General features: G+C 51.2%; 1 protein-coding gene across 1 annotated transcript in view; it reads left to right on the forward strand.

Annotated features, from left to right (window-relative positions):
• THSD7B (thrombospondin type 1 domain containing 7B) overlaps positions 1-13,526 on the forward strand; it is a 159,992-nt gene that overhangs the window by 107,210 nt on the left and 39,256 nt on the right. The window contains exons 13-14 of the mRNA XM_029072551.2: positions 10,036-10,230; positions 11,234-11,500. Coding sequence (XP_028928384.1) covers positions 10,036-10,230; positions 11,234-11,500 — 462 coding nt within the window. The remainder of the gene's footprint in view (positions 1-10,035; positions 10,231-11,233; positions 11,501-13,526) is intronic.

Raw genomic sequence — 13,526 nt, forward strand, 5'->3', positions numbered from 1 at the left:
TGCTGTGTGACTGTGGGCAAGTCACTTAATTTCTCTGTGCCTCAGTGACCTCATCTGTAAAATGGGGATTAAGACTCTGAGCCTCATGTGGGACAACCTGATTACCCTGTATCTACCCCAGTGCTTAGAACAGTGCTCTGCACATAGTAAGCACTTAACAAATACAAAAACACAATAACCATCCAGGACATTCCCTAGGTGGACAGACCCAGAGGGAATTTTGAAAAAAAAGCTGGCTAAAGGGGAAGATAAAGATAGCAGCGGCTACCAAGGCAACCACCTGCTAGGTCGTGGCTCTACCGCCTGGAGTCTACACTATGCTCTAGTCTCTCTGGCCACCAGTGGATTCTGCTTGTGAAATCCTTCACATGCACTTTGCCATGTCCTGCACTTTTAGTTCCTCCCTATAGGTTTTTGGACCTGACTTCTCCTGACTCCTCACTCTAGGCTTCAAGGCTGTACATCACCTTGCCCCTTTCTACCTCTCCTCCCTTCTCTCTTTCTATCGCCCACCCCGCACGCTCCGCTCCTCCGCCGCCCACCTCCTCACCGTCCCTCGGTCTCGCCTATCCCGCCGTCGACCCCCGGGCCACATCCTCCCGCGGTCCCGGAACGCCCTCCCTTCTCACCTGTGCCAAACTGATTCTCTTCCCCTCTTCAAAACCCTACTTAAAACTCACCTCCTCCAAGAGGCCTTCCCAGACTGAGCTCCTCTTCTCCCTCTACTCCCTCTACCACCCCCCCTTTACCTCTCCGCAGCTAAACCCTCTTTTCCCCCTTTCCCTCTGCTCCTCCACCTCTCCCTTCCCATCCCCATAGCACTGTACTCGTCCGCTCAACTGTATATATTTCCATTACCCTATTTATTTTGTTAATGAATTGTACATTGCCTCGATTCTATTTAGCTGCCATTGTTTTTACGAGATGTTCTTCCCCTTGACTCTATTTATTGCCATTGTTCTCGTCTGTCCGTCTCCCCCGATTAGACTGTAAGCCCGTCAAACGGCAGGGACTGTATCTGTTGCCGACTTGTTCATTCCAAGCACTTAGTACAGTGCTCTGCACATAGTAAGTGCTCAATAAATACTATTGAATGAATGAATGAATTCTCAGGACTGAAGGTCTTTTTTTCATTACATGGTTCTCATCATCATCATCAATCAATAGTATTGGGTGCTTGAGAACATAGAGGTAGGAGATGCAGTTCCTGCCCTCAAGGAGTTACACACTAATGGAGCAGGCGGGTTCATGCATGAGTCCTGATGAGTCCAAGAGCATAACACACATAAACTCTCAGTTTCCCTGAAATTGGGTAGTGCAAGAGTAGTAGAAACTGACAATAATCACGTGCATTCCAGGGAGGTTGCATCTGAGTCACTAAGAGAACTGAAACTTTATTTTTAAAGTAAATCATTGGAATGATTTCCTTTCCAGTAGAAGTTGCTCAGGCCATGAGGGATTTCCTAAATGACTGCATCCAGTGGGGAACCATGCTTAGATCGATCAGAGAAGTCCAAAGTCATAGCCTGTCTGGGGGAAAGTGCCCCTGAGAACAGATTTTCATTTTGTTTGGTTTTGGAGGGAGAAGGAGAGAAGGGGGAGTGGAAGATGGAAATGAACATAAAGAAGTAGCATGGCCTAGTGGATAGAGCAGGGACCTAAGAGTCAGAAGGATGTGAGTTCTAATCCCAACTCTGCCACTTATCTGCTGTCTCTGCCACTTGTTTGCTTGGGCAAGACGCTTCACTTCTCTATGCGTCAGTTACCTCAGCAGTAAAATGGAAATAAAACTGTGAGCCCCACGTGGGACAGGGACTGTATCCAACCCAATTATCTTGTAACTACCCCAGCGTTTAGAACAACGCCTGGCACTTAGTAAGTGCTCAACAGATACCATAAAAAAAAGAGATGGAGCTGGACTCAGCTTCTCTTATCCTGCCACTCTTGGCTAGGGCCCTGGCCCCCTCTCCCCTTCTAGACTGTAAGCTCGTTGTGGGGCGGGAATAGGTCCACCAACTCTGCTATACTGTACTTTCCCAAATGCTTAAGTAGGGTGTTCTGCACATAGTAAGCACTCAATAAACATGATTGATTTTGTGTGGGCAGGGCGGGCAGAGGCTGGGTGGGGTTGTAGTGCCCTCTGGAGGGAAAGTTGCCGGTGGAACATGAGGCGAGGCCTGGTGGAGCTTTAGCTTTCTCAGAAGAGGCAGGAGGCAGGCAGGCAGGCGGGTGGCTGGCAGGAGGGAGGGCGGCTGGCCGGAGTGAAGGAGGTAGATTCGCTGATGTCTTGCCGCTGGTCAGCATGTCCAAAAGGTGCATCTTCTAAGCCCAGGGTAGAAGAAGCAACAAGACACAGTGTCGGGCTTTAATTAGATCATTAATCATTGGCCAGTTCTAATTTGACAGCAGAAAAAACCTCCTCAGGAGGAGGAGGATTTGGCATCCACGGGAATCCCTTGAAATCCTTATAGCAGGTCTGGCATGGGTACTGCAGTCATTCTGAGTTCACAGTGTCATGTGTTCAGGAGTCCACCTGGTGGGGCAGAAAGGGGGTTTCATGAGAAGTGACCATTGGCGGTTGGTCCCCTCCCAGGCCACCTCACCCTTCCCTTCTCTCTGATGCAGATCTCGACGGCCAAGGGCCACTGAGCTGGTCCCATTCCCTGCCAGGCACTGCTCACCCCCATTGCAGCCATGGCTCTGAGAGATGAAACACGAGGACACATCTTCTCCAAGGAAGCTTCCTTGATTAAACCCTCTTTTCCCTAGCTCCCTCTCCCTTCTGCATCATCCTTGCACTTGAATCTATGCATTTAATATTCACCCCACCCTCAACCCCACAGCATATACATATGCATCTTTCAACTATGTGTTATAAATTATATTAATATCTGCTGCCTCTAGTCTGTAAACTCATTGCAGGGAGGAAACGAGTCTGCTAACTCTGTTGTATTCTTCCAAATGCTTAGTTCAGGGCTTGGCACATAGTAAGTGCTCAATAAATACCATCTGTAATAAGGCCATCTGGTTCCGGATCCTGGTCACCACCACTACCATCGGGCTGTGTGAGGTCTTCCAAGAGGCTGCCAACCCCCGTTCAGTCAGCGTGTTTTGGGCACCCACGCTGTAGAGCTGTCAGTTCCACCTGGCAGCTCATTATCCTCTTCGGGAGAACGCCTCTCTCTCTTTCTCTCTCTCTCTCCCTCCCTCTCTCCCTCCCTCTCTCCCACCCCCACCAACTTCTGTCTGCCTTATTATCTCTTTCTGTTCTCTTCAGAGGCTGGTACAGTACTGGGAGTCTCCGCTTGCTTTTCTTGAAGGCATAGTCAAGGCTTGTCAGTGGAGTTTTCTGGGGATCAGCTGAGTTGGGCAAGAAGGAGGCTGCTGGCTCTGATTGGCCTCCACTAGCCTCCACCCACACTCCTGGCTCTAGCTCACTCACCATTAAGGTTTTACTCTGGGTCGTGCTACATCCCACTGATCCTGATAACCCAATCCTAAAATCACTTTTTGGGACTGGGATGGCAGGCCATGGTGAGTGGAGGCCGGGGCTCTGCTAGATCAGGGACAGGACTAGACCCTGGAATCCATTTCCTCTCTGCTCCCTAGACCTTTGCTCCAGTGAGCTGTAGAGTCCCTGTTCCAGGATCTCACCAACTGGCATCATGTTTATGCAATCAGGGGCAGCATCAAATCAAACTTGATTCCTTTCCCCATGGGGACCCTCTTTCAGGGGCTTTGTATCAGCCATTTGAGTTTTTTTCATTTATCATTTTCTCCTGGAACAAAGTGTTCATGCAAAGGAATATATTAGCCTGGGCTCTGATTGCAGCAGGCGGGCTGACTAACGGAAGCCAGGGCCACTCCCTGTACAGCGTACATGGCCCCGGCAATGAAAGGCTCATGAAAATACTCGGCATTTTCCCAGCTAACATGAGGTATGTTACTGCGGGCTTGGACAGCCGTCTTTAATCCATGAACACCTCACTCGCATCTTCGACCTTGCTCCAAGAGAGCACAAACGTCTGACCCCTGCTCCCGAGGTCTCAGGAGCTGCTTCCAGAGACAATTGCTGCTACTGCATGCAGAGCCTGTTGGGTGACTCCTTTGCTGGGGCTTGAGCTACACAAATCCCTCTTGAACTCCAAAAGGAAATTTACACTCTGATAGTGCCCCCTGACTCAACTCCACAGCTCATCCAGCTCAGGAGAAGCAGCAAGGAGGTGGATAGAGCATGGGTGTGAAAGTCAGAAGGTCATGGGTTCTAATCCCAGCTCCACCACTTGTCTGCTGTGTGACCTTGGGCAAATCACTTCAACTTCTCTTTGCCTCAGGTACCTCATCTATAAAATGGGGATTGAGGCTGTGAGCCCCATGTGGAACAGGGACCGTATCCAACCCAATTTGCTTATAGCCACCCCAGCACTAAGCACAGTGCCTGGCACATAATAAGCACTTAAATACTATAATAATCACTATCATCACCATTATTATTATTATTACTATCATTATTAATGGGGGCACCAGGACCCCAAAAGAAAGTGTGTCCTACACCCATCCTCCTGGTTAGAGATAGGCTATCCAGCATCTCCGACTCTCCCTTATCCCTGACTGTCCCTCCAGTGACTTAGCATAGACAATTCAACACCCACTAACTCTCTGCTTCCATCTGATTATCCCCCAGTGATCCAGAAATGACCACCCAACACCCCTAACTATCTTTCCTCTATCCCTGATTCCCCCCCAGTGACCCATCCCAGACCATCCCTTACCCCTGACTCTCCCCTCTTCATCTTTTACTCTCTCAGTGACCCAGACCCAGCACAGACCATCAAACACCCTTGACTCTTCCCTCTTCATCCCTGTCTCTCTCTCAGTGTCCCAACAAAGACCATCCAACACCTCTGACTCTCCCCTGAATGATTTATCCCACACTCCTGACTCTCCCCTCACCCTCTCTGACTCTTCCACAATGTCCCAGCACACACCATCCCACACACCTGATTTTCCTCTCCACCCTTGACTCTCCAACACTAAGTCAGCATGGACCAACCCCTGACTCCTCTCCATTCTTGACTGTCCCCCAGTGGCCCAGCCTGGGCCATCCAACACTCCTGACTCTCCCTTCTCCTTTCCTCCCTCTCCCCCAGAGTCCCAGCATGTACAGATGCATTCATGGATCTGTCCAACACCCCTTTGGCCCTGCTGTTGCACAGCATCCTTCCAGGAAGGATGCAGGTCTCATTACCTGGACCCCTTTGAATGAAGTTAAAGTCTAGAAGTGAATTATAGCAGAAAGTCTATTATAAGAGACAGAGACATTCAGTACCTTCAGGGTGCTTTAACACCACAGATCCACAGGGTGAAACCCCCTGCTGGGGAGAGCAGGGAAATTAAGGAGGAGGCACTGTTGATTTATTATTTCTCTTCAGCAGTGAGATAATTAATATCCTAGCTTCTCACTACTGCTGCAGCCAGGAACGCCAAATCATTTCTAAATTCCAGTTTCACATCTCATTTGTTACTTAGTTACTGTAACCAGAATGATTACACCATTTAAAGTTTGGTTTTATGAGCAGTGACAAAGCCTTTCTTTTCAAACCCCACACACTGCAGTCTCTGCTAGAAGTTCCTGGGTGGTCCTTGATGCGGCAGCCAGAGGGGAGCTCGGGGGTTGACTGGGGGCACTAGATTTGACGGTTGGGAGAGTCTGAGGGGGAGCCTGAGGCCCAGAAAGTTTCCCAAGGACACTCAGCTTTCCATCAGTGAAAGTGGGAGTAGAATTTGGGTTTTCTGACTTCCAGTGCCAGGTTCTGTCCAGTCTGGCCCCACCTGCTCCTGGAAAGATCAACCAATTGAGCAACGGTATTTCTTGAGTGCTTACTATGTGCCGAACACTATACTTAAGCTCTTGGGAGAGTACAGTACAACAGAGTTGGTAGACACATTCCCTGCTCACATTGAACTTACAGTCTAGAGCAGGAGACAGATAGACATTAATATAAATAAGTAGAAGTGGATGTGGGGTCTTGCCCTGAGGAACATTTTCCTCCCTGTGGAACATATGGGATATCTTGCACATATGTGGGACATCTGGCTGCGCTGGTGGGGAGGGATTTGGTGGAGGGCAGGCTAAGGTAAGGAGAGGCTGCTAGAGTCTTGGGCTGGTAGGGGCTTGGGAGGAAGGCAGCAGGGCTCTAGTGTATGGGGATTGAAGCTTGGGTGCCCTGCCCAGAGCTCTGGTGGCTGCCCAGCTCCCTCACTGCCATCTGAAAAGTGTCATGCTGGTCCATGGCCAGGACCTGGTGTAACCCAACTGGTTGTTTACCAAGTGGACTGAAGGGTGGCTTGGGAAACCCACTTCCCTCCAGGAGCTCTGGCCCCGACCTGGACTGAGAGTGGAGGGCCCCATCCCAACCCTGGGCCTGACAGCAGGGGGAACTGTCCCCTCTTTGGTTCCAAGAATGGGGGGATCTGTCCCCTCCCTGACACCAACTTCTCCTACACTGATCCTGAACTCAAGTGTACAAACATGCTAGGGTGGTAGCATAGGTTGGTGTGTGCAGAGTGTCCCAGAGTGTGCCGATGAGTGTAGTGTCCCATTATATGTCAGTGTGTGTGTTGTGTCCCACCATGTGACGGTATGTGCAGCACGTCCCAGTGTGTGCTAGTGTGTGACATATAAGCACATGTCACAGTGTCAGCGTTTGCCGGCTGCTGCCGGGCCATCAGTTTTCAGCCAGGACCGCGGAGTGTAGAGTCGATCCAGAGACTTGTGTGTTAGAGATCTCCTTCCACCTTGGGCACTGGTAGCCGGGGAGGGCATCCAACAAGCCAGAGGAGCCACGTCTCTCGGCAAGTCTGCTTCCAGTTGGGCTCCGGGAGCCTGCTGCTTCCCATATGGTACTTATGAGTCAATTAAGGCACCCTAACAAGCAATTACTGGTTTATTGTTTAATTCAATTTTAGCAACTCATGCTGTTCTGTTCAAAAGTTGCATATGTGTCAGTCAGCATGGAATAACGATCTTGCCTTGTGCACAACTCCTTGTTCTGAGAAACAGGCAAAGAAAACAAGGCACGTAGTTACCCGGCACAGAATGAGATTTTTATAAAGGAAAGCGTGAGATGTGAACGGTCTTGTAACTTCAACGGATTGGCTGAAGGATCCATGCCGGGTCACTGAGGGAGAGTCAAGGATGGAGAGGGGAGAGTTAGGGGTGTAGGATGGTCTGTGCCGGTCACTGGGGGAGAGTTGTGGAGGGTGAAAGGAGAGTGTTCTATGGTTCATCCCTAACATAGCATGGTGGTCCAGGAGGGCAACCAGTCCCTGCTTCATCCAATTCTCTCAGTGCCACTGTCAGTTCCGAAAGCCCTAGACTGGGGAGGGGAGGGGTGACTGCAGGACTGAGCCAGAAATACACTTTCCTGGAGTGCTCCACCAGGTTGGGCTTCAGCCAGAGCTGCTAGTTTGAGCAGACAGTTCATCTTCATCCTTCCCCCCTCCAAAGGGGAGCCCAGAGCCCGGGCCGCACCTCCTGGCTGTGAGCCAGCTGCCCCAGGCTGCCCTGACCCCAACCCCAGAGCCTGTGCTGTTCTGGGCTGCCCTCTGGCTAGGAGAACTACTCCTGAATTCCAGGGCCCTGAGCCCCAGGGGACAAGTAAGAGTGTCGTTCAGAGGTGTGGCTGCTGCTGTCACTAGTCCTGTTCTGGAGTCTAGACCCCGGGGCCATCGTTGTCTTTCAGGAAGTTAATCGTTTCTTGGTGCTTTTTTCATTGAGCTGTTAATAAATCATCTCTGTCCTTAACATCATGCATCATTCATTAAGTTCCCAGCTTTTAATTAGAGTGGCACTTATTTTCTAGATTTCTGTGAGAGAGCATATGGAAAATGGATATGTTCAAACCATTTTTGAGGGTCAGAGTAGGTCTGTCCTGACTACCTCTCCAGTTTCAGACATTAATTAGTGGTGCATTTAATTAGACAATGGATTGCAAAGTATCGGTTCCTGAGCGAGTTTTGAGTCCACCCCAGGTTGTGGGGGTAGGGGATTGGGAAGTGTAAGCTGTGCTGTGTCCGAGCTCTCTGGATCAGCCGGCCAGGGAAAGTTCCCGAGAGCAGGAAGGTCACCTTCTCTGTGGGCTCTGCTCTCTGAGCACATTGCTTGTCTCTCAAATCCTCCCTCCCCACCCCACCAGTTCACAATCCACCTCCACAACTTTATCCAGCACCCACTATATACCAAGCACTGTACTGAGTGCCTAGTGGGCCCTGGGAAGCAGTGTGGCTTAATGGAAAGGACATGGGCCTGTGAGTCAGGTGACTTGGATTCTAATCCTATCTTTGTCACTTGCTTGCTGTGAGACCTTGGGCAAGTCACTTAACTTCCCGATGCCTCAGTTTTCTCATCAGTGAAATAGTGTTTAATGCATACTCCCTCTTACATAGATTGTGAGCCCCAAATGAGAAAGAGATTGTGTCTGACCTGATTAACATAGAACAGTGCTAGGCACATAGTAAGCATTTAACAAATACCATTAAAAAAACAAGCAAGGCCTCCTGTGGGCAGAACACTGTGACAGGATTTTTTTTTTTTGGTGGGAGATGACTTTTGTGTGCAGAACACTATACTGGGTGTCTTCAGTTTGCAGAGTACTGGTTGTTTCCGAGATTCAGAACACTATACTGAAGTCTTCCTGGGTGCAGAGTACTGTACTAGACACTATACAGACTGCCAGTGCTGTACTGGAGTGCTGACCATAGCCTTGAGGGCCACTGTGGAAGAGTGAATGTGAGGTGTGATCCCTGTCCAGGAAAGAAAGGAAGTAGGTCTGTGTCCTCATACTGCTCTCAGTCAGATAGAGAGAGAAGCAGAGGCCGCCCCTGATTATGCACAAGGCAAAGTGTGAGAGAACAGACATGTGATGAACTCTAGTGACAAATAATTATTAGGCCCCCAAGAGAACAGAAACCTTGGTTTGAGCTTCTGGGGCTTCTGGGTTTTCTGGGGCACTCTCCCAAGTGCTCAGCATGGCATTGCATCCAGCCTGCAGAAAGTGCTCAGTGAGCCCGAGTGCTGAGATGGCTGAGGGGGTGCCATGGCTGAGGAAATGAGAAGGCCTCTGGGAAGAGGTGGCCTTCTAGTGAGGTTGTGAAGGAGAGGGGTCATCAGCGTTGCCATCTGTCTCATCTAGCAGCCACTGCATCAGTCTTCTCAGCATGATTGGATCGATCTATTTGTTCGTTATAGATCAGTTGATTCACGGGTGTATATTAAGGCTGTATATTATTTCTTTCTAGTCAGTCATTCTTTACTAAAGCGGAGGCATCGATTCGGGCTTCTGTCCACCCCTTCTCAAGGGTGGGGATCTGGGCTTCTTCTATATCTTTTCCAAGGGCTCAGGACACAGTTGGTGCTCAGCCCAGTGCTCAGCACAGAGTGTGTGCCCAGGCTAGTCTCTGCATGAAGTTGGTGCTCAGCACAGATTGGGTGCTCAGACTAGTGCCTTGCACACAGTTGGTCTGCAGCCCGGTGTTCAGCACAGAATAGGTGCCCAGACCCCCAGCTCGTGGTGTTGTTGATGCCCATCCTCCTGTGAAATGGTTGGGAAGAGTACTGTGAGCCCTTCATTGGGCAAGGATTGTCTATCTGTTGCCGAATTGTACACTAGTACAGTGCTCTGCGCATAGTAAGCACTCAATAAATACTACTGAATGAATGAATGAATGAATGAATGAAAGAGCACCCACACTCCTGAGCCTGATCCCTGAAATACCCCCCACATTCCAGCCAGATTTAGCATCCCCCACCTGGAACCAGAGAATGGTTGAAGGAGGAGTGGCCCAGGCTCTGAGGATAGTTGGGTGGGACTCTGAGGATGGATGGGTGGGACCCCTGCTGCTAGCTGGGACATGTGAGGCGCATATAGGGACCCGGCTTGTTTTCAGGATCTCTACCTGGTCAGCCCGTGGGCTACTGCCCACGCCGGGAGGGTTTTGCTCTGTGTTTGCAGCAGGGTGTGTTGTGCCTTCCAGCGGTCACCTGCGAGGCGGAGGCTGCCCAGCCAGTGGAGATGGAGGAATGTCTGCGGGGGCCAGACCCCATGCCGCCTCTGCTGCAGCCGTGCCTGCTACCCTGCAGAGATGATTGCACCTTCACTCCTTGGTCCAGGTTCACACCCTGCTCTGCCAACTGCACCTCGACCAGGACCCGGAGGCGGACCCTCACAGGTGCGGTCACTGTCTGGGGAAGGGAGGCGCAGAGTGGGGCCATCCCTCACAAGTGTGGTCACTGCTGAGGGTGGACAGAGAAGAGTTGGGCTGGAGCAGATGAGATGCTCCCTGAGGTTCTGTGATTCAGAAGTTCTCTCAGGCAGACAGGGTTTGGGGCTGCAGGCTCCAGTGCAGCAGCAGAGCAGTCTGCATTATGAGACACAGCCCCGTGAGCCCATGCCCACTACAGAACCCACAGTCCAACTGCTTCTGGGCTGGGGGTCTGGGTACGGAGCAGGATCACTGGTGGAGAGTTTGGGACAGAGAGGGTAGAGTCGGGTGTTGGGTGGTATGTGCTGGGTCCCTGGAGGAGGGAGAATCAGGGATGGAGAGGGAAGAGTCAGGGCTGTTGGATGGTCCATGCTGGATCACTGGGGGAGAGTTAGGGATGGGGAGAGGTGAGTCATCCAGAATGACTCTCACGAGGGGAGGATTTAATGTCATTAAAGAGCCAACAGGAAGCAGCAGACTGGCCCCCCTTCAGCAGGGGCAACCCCACCCTCAGTCACTCTTGCTGTGGTTTGCCCTCCTGGGACCCTCCGCTGACCATGATGGTCTTCCCCTGCACTGTGGGCAGGAGTTGTGCACCTCCAATCTGCACAATCATTTTGGAGAATGGGCTCCCGATCAGAGAACGTCGGTGGGTTTCCCTAGCAACCATTGATTGCAGGGTAATAGAGACAAAGTAATCAATTTGTTTTCATCAGCTAATTATGGGGAAGATGATGCCATGCAAAGTTTCCTAGAATTTTCTAGCCCTGCAGTCACTACCACTGGCCTGCTGCTGCCATCGGGACCTCTCCTGGCTGCCCGGATCACCACTGCCTCCTCCAGTGGAGTTTGACCCCGAGACCGAGTCCCACCAGTGTCCACCAAATAGGGCCCGATTTCCCTGCCACGTGGCCCGCCGCCCACCACTGGTGGCCAGCACACTAACAAGGCCCATCTCTCTTCGGGACAGGAAGAAGCAGGAAGCGGGAAAGATGCCTGGATGGGGAAACTTACCCCCTGCAGGAAACGGAGCCATGCCCATGCCATGCGTTCAGGGCCCAACCCTATGGGGACTGGTCCGACTGCATCCTGTCTGACAGTGTCCACGAGCAACAGCCCAGACTGGGCCCTGTTGGAGGAAGAGCCCATGGCTGCGGGGAAGGTTTGCGCCTGCGAGCTCTGGCCTGTCTGGACGCACTCGGGAGGCTCGTGGCCCTGGAACACTGCGGTGGCTCGGGTAAGAGGAGGCGAGGCAGCCGGGGGGCCTTTTGGGGGCCTTTTAGGGATCTCTTGGTGAGGGGGCACGGGTTGAGGACTCAAATGGAAATTCCCCAATCTTCTCTGCCTGTTCCTCATTGCCCCTTTCCTTGGTCCTGCATCTTCTTTCTTCCTCCTCCTCCTCCATATGATTCCCCGCTTCTCCTCCTCTTCTTATTTTCCCCATACCCCAGCTCCCTTGGCTCTCTCCTTGACCCTCCCCTCGTTTGGAGGGCTGGTCAGTTTGCTGTGGAGAGATCCCTCCTGGCTTCTTTGGTGCTTAATACAGTGCCCAGCACACACTAAGTACTCAGTAAATATGATTGATTGATTGATTGGTGGCAGCAGTGAGTGACTGTCTAAGCGTTCTGGTGTCCCTGAGGGTGGTGACAGAGCAGCAATGGATGGACACCCCCCCACACACCCCACCCCTTCCCAGACCCTCTGATGCCAGTCCCATCCAGGAACCTGATGCCAGCACTCCAGCCCGAACAGCCGGTGGCATTTTGGATGGGTCCACACCTAAGCCGAAACCCCTCACCCTGCTGCTGCACTGCGTGGCCCCAGAGCCCAGGCACTGCTGGCCCTGTGGAAAGTGACTGCCAATCATGAGTCTTAACAGACAAATCAGAAAGTTGGTTTCAGATTTCCTCCCCCTGTCCCTTCCCATCCCCTCAGCACTGTACTCGTCTGCTCAACTGTATATATTTACATTACCGTATTTATTTTGTTAATGAAATGTACATCACCTCGATTCTATTTAGTTGCCATTGTTTTTATGAGATGTTCTTCCCCTTGACTCTATTTATTGCCATTGTTCTTGTCTGTCTGTCTCCCCCGATTAGACCGTAAGCCCGTCAAACGGCAGGGACTGTCTCTATCTGTTGCTGACTTGTTCATTCCAAGCGCTTAGTACAGTGCTCTGCACATAGTAAGCGCTCAATAAATACTACTGAATGAATGAATGACTAGTGGAAAATGTGCATCAAATCTTAACTCTCCAAGCATCCCCATTGTCAACGGAGTTAAGAAATCTGAAACCAACTGTTTCCCTCTCTTCCCGCCATCTGTGGTCCCCTGCACCCCTATGATGAGCCTACCTCACCCCATATCTTCAGTCATTTCCTGTCACGCTCCTGTTCCCCCATCTCAGCTGGAGTGGAGACTTGGGGGGCTGCAGGTAGCTGAGGAAGCCAGCTGTGATCTGGGCCCTGTGATGTTGTAGCAGAGGTGGGCTCTGCTTCACTCTGGCTGAGCCTGCAAACGTCGGAACCATAGAGAGAGGCTGCTCAGAAACCACTCGGCCCCAACCCCTGGGCTTGCCGTGTATTGCTGGCAGTTTTGTGGAATCGGCCCAGAGAGTCGGTGATGGAGCAAGCGAGAGTCTCTGTTAGTGCAGTCATGGGAAATCTGCCTGTCAGGGGAGAGCACCACCGCAGGGCAGACAGGGTTGCGAGCTGCCAACTCTCCGGCCCAGTCTGCAAAGATACCTTTCCTGCTCACTGCCAATCTTGTCTCCCTCCCCTCATCTCTCTCCTTCTTTATCACCCAGCTAGTCTCTCCCCATCCCTCCCACCCAAGTCATCTTCCCCCCCCTTCCCTTCCATCTAGCTTGTCTCCTTCCCTCCCAGCTCATCTCCTTCGCTCCCTCTCTCCTCCCTCCCCCTATTCCCTTCCCTCTATTGTCTTTTCTCCTAGCAAACCCCCTCCCCCACACCTCTTTCTTGCTCCCATAAAGAGATCAGTTCGGCCTTTGTACATATGAGTTAGACATCACCACAGAAGAGAATGAGTTTGCTGTGAAAAATGCCTCCAGTGTTTGCAATTATGTCTCTTTAACTGTTTATTGATCAGCTTCTATGTGATAGAGAACAATGGGTTGTTATTTGCTGTTTCAAGGCACCCCTTTTAAGTGTTTGATCCAACTCGCAGGGAGCTCAGAAATGGTAGTTTTGGCAGTAGGAATTCCTTGTGAAATGGTGTAAGAAACAGGGGTGTGTAGATGT

Source organism: Ornithorhynchus anatinus, chromosome 9 (assembly GCF_004115215.2).
Source record: "Ornithorhynchus anatinus isolate Pmale09 chromosome 9, mOrnAna1.pri.v4, whole genome shotgun sequence".
NCBI classification, from domain to species: domain Eukaryota; kingdom Metazoa; phylum Chordata; class Mammalia; order Monotremata; family Ornithorhynchidae; genus Ornithorhynchus; species Ornithorhynchus anatinus.